Source organism: Saccostrea cucullata, unplaced genomic scaffold (assembly GCF_032062105.1).
Source record: "Saccostrea cucullata isolate Sc308-1 unplaced genomic scaffold, CSIRO_AGI_Scuc_v1 ctg440, whole genome shotgun sequence".
In the NCBI taxonomy this organism is placed as follows: domain Eukaryota; kingdom Metazoa; phylum Mollusca; class Bivalvia; order Ostreida; family Ostreidae; genus Saccostrea; species Saccostrea cuccullata.
This window is the reverse complement of record NW_026928801.1, coordinates 267,642-274,235: the sequence shown is the minus strand read 5'-3', so window position 1 is coordinate 274,235 and position 6,594 is coordinate 267,642. Positions and strand designations below refer to the sequence as shown.

Sequence of the window (6,594 nt, the reverse complement as noted above, 5' to 3'; positions counted from 1 at the left end):
CTTAGCATTTTTAATGGGTTACATCTAAAAACCAAATAGAACTTTAGTTCTGGAAGAGCAATATAATGCACAGGATGTGTTTGAAACAATATCTGTATTAGAAAAAAGACTATCCGCTCATTCAAAAGAGGCCCTTTAAAACGTTGTTCAATAAAACAATGATATTTTTATAAAAATAAGAAACTTTATAACATTCATCAAGATTAACAAAGAATATCTAATATTTATGCCAAACTTATTTTATTAGATACTGAAAAACAATTCAGAAACATATATAAATGGGATAATATCAGATTCAATTCACATGGTAAGCATGCTTCGTTTTAACATTTCATGGGTAAACAAAATTCCCCGCAAAACCATAACCATCAGCATCTCGATGACCATAAACAATTAACCCAAACTGTGAAGCATCGATTGTTGACAAAACAAATGTTCCACTTAGGACCTTAAAGGTACGAATACTGAACTGTTTAGTTAGGGTCAACGCACTCTGATACACAGAGGTATAATGAGAAGCAGAAAATCCGTTCATACGTAGGTTGTTCAGTGATTCAGACGGAATAATTACACAGATAAAATTCTCTTCGTATCCTTCTGGTACAGTAACCTTATAATAATCAAGATACTGATGAATTCCTGGGACGACCGTCATATAGGGATTATATGGATCACCCATTCCAAAAGCAGTAACAAGCACAGGCTGATTTGATTCTATAACTGTTGTCACATTTAAAGTTACTTCAATGTTCTTGTATCCTTTTTCGTTTAAATAAAAGTTTGATACAATGCTTCCAACACTGGAGTCAATGAAAGTAAGATTTTCGCTGACAACTTGAATTAATGTTCCAGAATTGTGAAAGAAAGGAGGTACTATATATTGAGTATCAACCTCGGTTGTCGGGGGTAGTTGGGTGACCATGTGACTGCAAAAATTAGTGAATTTCTTACAACGGTTTCCAGAAAAGACTGCGACAGGTTTTGTAGACGTTATGAAGGAGCCAGACAGATCTGTGGTATGCGCGATTTGTATCGTCTCAAATCGTTCTATCATTACTGTGAAAACATCTCCGTCTCTGTATGATTTACCCTGTATAGTGAGAGGAGTGTTCTGCTTAAATTTGAATGTAATCTCTACATTTGTCTTGTTATGGAGTGCACCAATAGCAAACTGACTGAAATAATCACTAATAGTAAAAACTGGATCTGTTGATGAAACAATGTACTTGTTCGAGAGTTTCTGTGTTGGAATGATCAGCGTTCCATCATTTGAGCCTATATTAAAACTATCAAAGATTGTGACAGTTGATATTTCTGAAGTTCTTAGTATAAGACCTTTCGGTTCCATAGTAAAATATTCACAAACAAGGTGTAAAGGGAGACCTAGTGTGAAGTTGGACGTAAAATTAAAAACCGATGTAATGTTTGCATTCAAATGAGTGGATGTTAATATTTCAGCTGTTGATTCGTTGTTTGTCGTTATGTAAACAGTCAATTCCCCGTGTGCTGAGGGATAATTCTTCATAAATAAGATAAGAAACTCATCGCCTCTGCTACCTGTAATTCATTATCAAAGAATGTAAAGAAGATAAGGCATATGTTTAATTGAATGTTCAGAATGTAAAATGTCTTACCTATTGTTCCTTGTGGCTGAGTAATTAATGGTCTAACTGTTGTTGTCTCTGGTGTATCTGTTGTTCTCTCTGGTGTAACTGTTGTTGTCAATGGTGTATTTGTTGTTGTCTCTGGTGTAATTGTTGTTGCCGATGGTGTTACTTTTGTTGTTGTCGATGATGTAACTGTTGTTGTCGATGTCAATGAGGAAGTTGGAGTGGAAGAAGGAAACGTCATATCTCTTTCTATATATATGAAAAATGTTCTGTGGTTCTTTTCACAAAAAATCTTACGACTAGGACAATAAATTTCTAACTCCTCACCAAGTATCTAAGATGTGGTTGGAAATCAAAAAAGTTCATATTTGTATTAATCTACGTTACATAGAAAAAGAAAATTAAGAAAAATAATAAATTTATTTATTAAGCAAAATATTTGTGTCAAATTTTTATTTCAGTCGTAAGATTTTATTGTGGAAGGGATCACTGAAACCTTAGTAACTATACAAAAATTCAACTGAATTATTATTAGTTCATATATATTTTACTGTGACGGAGTAATACAGAGAAGTACAAAGGTTTTTTGTGTTTAATGACATTAAAACGTGATTCCTGTGCGAGTTGGAAAGATTTACCATAAGGAATTGCCAGATGTGAAGTAATTTAAACTGAGATTTTCCTCAATTTTACTAGAAAAGAATCGATCTGAATTGATATTTCATTATATAAAGAGCCATGAGAAGTCACAGTCAATGGTAAAGCAGAATAAATGTTCACAAACTCAGTGCACCTGCGCATTCACAATAGCTTAACTTTTTCACTCAATGACATAATTAATTTATAGACATGTTTATTTTAGTTGCGAAACTGCAATAATAGCATCTATTAATTTAAAGAATAGATGCATTTATTTTTTATGAGGAAAACTTTGTTGCTGCTATTTGAGTTGGGTTAGCTTTGAATAAGATCGGGTTCGGGAAATCTGAAATCCCCCCCACCCTAGCCCTGAATCCTAAAAAGAAAGGAACACGGATTTTGGAGCAGACAGAATTTTCAAAAAAAATATCTGCTTTCAAACAGGATTGTTTCTTGTCAGGCAAGGTCAACACAGTAATTCCTATTTATTTTTTAACTACAGGGATAATTAAATTACACATGAAATCATGTATTCTTGCAAGCCAGTCTAATAGGGGAGAGGGTTTTGCTCTGTGTATGAGCCATTTATTGGGAGTACTTGTCCTGTTTCTATTATAGTTTTAGGTAGTGAAGTTACATTATCATTCTAATAGGTAATTGTCATTAGAAGTGAACTTTAAAAAGTTCTATATTCTTATATACCTATTTAATTAAGAAGCTAAAAATATCCAGTTTATGATGTATAGGCTGACAGCTCAGTTATACAAAGTTTGGTGAAAAAGCAATGATGTAAATAGAGGTAGGTACTGATGTCATCAGATAATAAAATTAAAATATGATGGAAGGTTCATTTTCTGTTTTTATTATGAACATCAAAAAGATAGCATATGAAATATCATTATGAAGTATAATTTCAAGATCCCATTTGGGGTCATTGTTGGTAGTAAATCGTTGAATGCTGTAACAACTTGTGTTACTTGTAATACATGTGAGTACTATAAGCCTTGAGAGTTAATTATTTCTCAGATAGATGCTAACCTATTATAATACAATTAACATGATTTATTTTCATAGATAATTGTACATGGTAAGTTAAATAGGTTTTATCTAGAACTATGTTGCTTTAAACCAGCCAGAATCAATTCATACATGCTGCTGTTGAAATGAGAAGGGAAGATCAGGATCAGCCATTTTTATTGTGGGACAATATTTTGTCTCCATATAAATGTTTTTTAACATTTTGGAATATGTAATTTTTTATGTTTGATATAAACTATTTTGCTATAAAATAATCCAATGTAAGCTAATTTAAAAACGTTAATTTCTCATAACTTTACATATTTAAAACATCAATTGAAGCATAATTGCATGATTTTAGTCTACTGTAGACGTACTTTTTTCCACGGGGTCATAATTCCGCGGAATCTCAATTTCTGTTTAATCCGCGGGTAGAAAATTACGCGGATTTCTTAGACTGTCACTATATGCCATAGTTTTATATTAAGTACGCTAGGACAAATTTCCGCGGAAAGTATGAGTCCGCGTACATAGTGTAAATTAATATTACGCGGAAAAAAGTACTTCTACAGTATTTATTATACAGACTGTATTCAGCTTAGGAGGGATGGGGGGGTCTAGAGTTATTTTCAGGGGGTTCATTTCAGTTTCCCAAGTAAATAGGTTAAGATTTAGGGCGGTTGGTTGTGGGTCAGTTGAATGAGGCTTCCCCATTTTATGGGGTGACCGAAACCTATAAATTCCAAAGGTTTCGGCCATGTGGCGTTTGCGCCGAGCCATTCAACTGATGCTATAATTCATTGTGCTGCTGCTGCTTAAAACAAACCCATTTGCTGTCAAAATGTGTGCTGCTTTCAACAAATTAATGAATTTGTCTGCTTTGCTTGATTGAAACAAACTCAGTTGCTGTGCAAAATGTGTACTGCTTCCAACAAATTTCATGCACATTGCTTTGCTTGCTAAAATATTTTTCGTAACGTTCGCGGTTAAATAACCCGGAACGATAACTACATACATGTAAATTTGTAAAGTTTATTTAAAATACATGTACATAAAATTTAATTGTAAGTAATGGTTATAAGCCGAAAAATGTCCATTATGTCAGATGTTAGACGACCAGAGGCGCGTTAGCGCCGAGGGAAGTCTAATAGCTGACACAAGTAATAGCTTTTCAAAAAAGCTTGATTGACTAATGCAATCAATATCTATAGAACCTATAATCATGATAAGTAATTTATATAAACGTTTACATTGGGGTGAGGGGTAATTATTTCATTAGAGTAAATTATGAAAACGTCAAACAAAGCATCATGCATTAATTTTAAGTTGTCTGCTACGTATGAAAGCAATGGATAGCCTCGATTTTGAAAGGGGGGGAGCAGCTAGAGAATTTTTTTTTTCACTCACCTCCAAAAAAAAAAAGAAATATGCCCAAAGGTGAAAATCCTAGTTCGGGGAAGGGGGGGGGGGGGGGGGAAGTGACCAACTTTTTTTTCAGTGTCAAGTTCTTTCTGTATCCAATTTTTTAGCATTTAGTACTGCATTTCCCTTAAATAAATTTCCTGTTATATACAGGGGGGTCCAACCTTTCAATTAACATTTCCTATATATAGTAAAAGTGTGGTTGGGAAAAAAGTGGGGGACCCCCCCCCCCCCGTTTCTACTTGTCTGATGGAAAAAGAACAGTGAGATTTTATGTAAAAGGTATATTTTGTATGTGTTAAAAATAGGTTTCGATCTGTTTTTCGTTTGTTGTATAAGGACGCCTGTGGAGTGTTACAAATACTTGGTACTCAGGACCAATGAGCAGTTTCATGTAATCTTTTGCGTGCTAACACCTAGTGCGACTCGGAACTTGGTTTTAAACGGTCTCATCCCAAGGACCGATCTCCACGTCCTGCAGTGGATTCGAACCCGCGATGTAAAGCTCAGTTCTTCATTCTGCAACTCTATAAATGGTTTTAGAAGATGTAGTAATTAAATAACGGAAATGAACTTATGAATTAATGTATGCTTGAAAGCTATGCCCATGTAAAGGTTATAAATTAATTCTTAAAATTAAAATTTAGAATTAGATTCAACTGCATAGACTACCAGGAAGACAGCTGAGAATATGATAACTACAAGAAATAAATGAATCATTATGATTAACATGCAGAATATGTTTAAGTACTAGATTGTTGAGAATGCCAGATCATCAACGATTGTTGGAAACAGCCCGTTATGCATAAATGTACCAACGAATTTGACGGTTATTCCTTATATTCCTCAATCCTGGAATAGGAGGGACACTTTTCCTAAGTCTATTTTCTGTGTTTCATATAGGAGGAAGAATTTTCTGAAAAATCTCTGAAAACTGGGGGGGGGGGGGGGCTGTGAGTCCGGGCGAGAAATGATCAGAAATATTATGTATATTTGGCCAGTTTTCCTCTTAAGAACGTTTTTTTTCCGTTTCGTTTTATTTACTTTAAATAATGTAACTTCTAACTTCTTTCACAATATCACCGATATGTTTTTTCCCCAAAGTTCGAAATTCCGATAAAAAGATTTCATTTCCTTTCAATGCAGTAGAATCATCCAGGAAAAGGGCGCGAAGATATACACGTGACATTTGGCGCAAAATGATTGTGACACCCCTTACCTAGAAGACAAATGGACTCATCCAATAGTACAGAAATGCAGAAAAAAAGGTCAAACGGACATGTCCTTATATGAAATCGCATGAAATAAACAGCTGCATGCAAAAAAACTAAAGGAAATAAACACATCAATATATTGTATCAATAAGACGGTTATTTTTTTCTGCTAAATGTTTTGTTGAAACGGAGGTAACAAATTCCAGTAATAATCAGCATGCACAAAATTTTGCTGGCTAACTGTGACCTCTTCTCTTCGAACCTTGGAAATATCAATCCTTATACAGCCTGACGCCGTGACGTCAGGCAATAATGGTCACTTTGAGGCTTATAACTTACTTAAAACATTTCACCATTGTCGAACACTTCCATTGTTAACTTATTGGACAGCCACAGGTAAGGTCTCGTTCTGCATGGATGACTACCTGGCACTGTTCATCAAGTTAGGCCAAAGAAAACCAGTTTTGGTTTTTCTTCTGTCATTATTATTAGTAGGAATCACCGAGAGTGTTTTATATCGATAGATATAAACATTAGCTTTGTTTAGTCTTATTTATCCGCATTGCGACATTTTTTATATATACTACGCATGCGTAAAGGTCAGTTCTACTAAATTCTTTACAATTTATTCATTTTACAACGCATCGACCACTCGAAAAAAAAAACACCTTCAGAATCGGATGTTTTGGCGA

The 6,594-nt window shown here is 34.4% G+C and overlaps 1 protein-coding gene across 1 annotated transcript in view; it reads right to left on the bottom strand.

Moving 5' to 3' along the window:
- Positions 1 to 248: 248 nt before the first annotated feature.
- LOC134278748 (mucin-2-like) overlaps positions 249 to 6,594 on the bottom strand; it is a 207,945-nt gene continuing 201,599 nt past the window's right edge. The window contains exons 12-13 of the mRNA XM_062761037.1: positions 1,635 to 1,859; positions 249 to 1,557 (exon numbers count right to left, since the gene is read on the bottom strand). Coding sequence (XP_062617021.1) covers positions 332 to 1,557; positions 1,635 to 1,859 — 1,451 coding nt within the window. The 3' untranslated portion in view covers positions 249 to 331. The remainder of the gene's footprint in view (positions 1,558 to 1,634; positions 1,860 to 6,594) is intronic.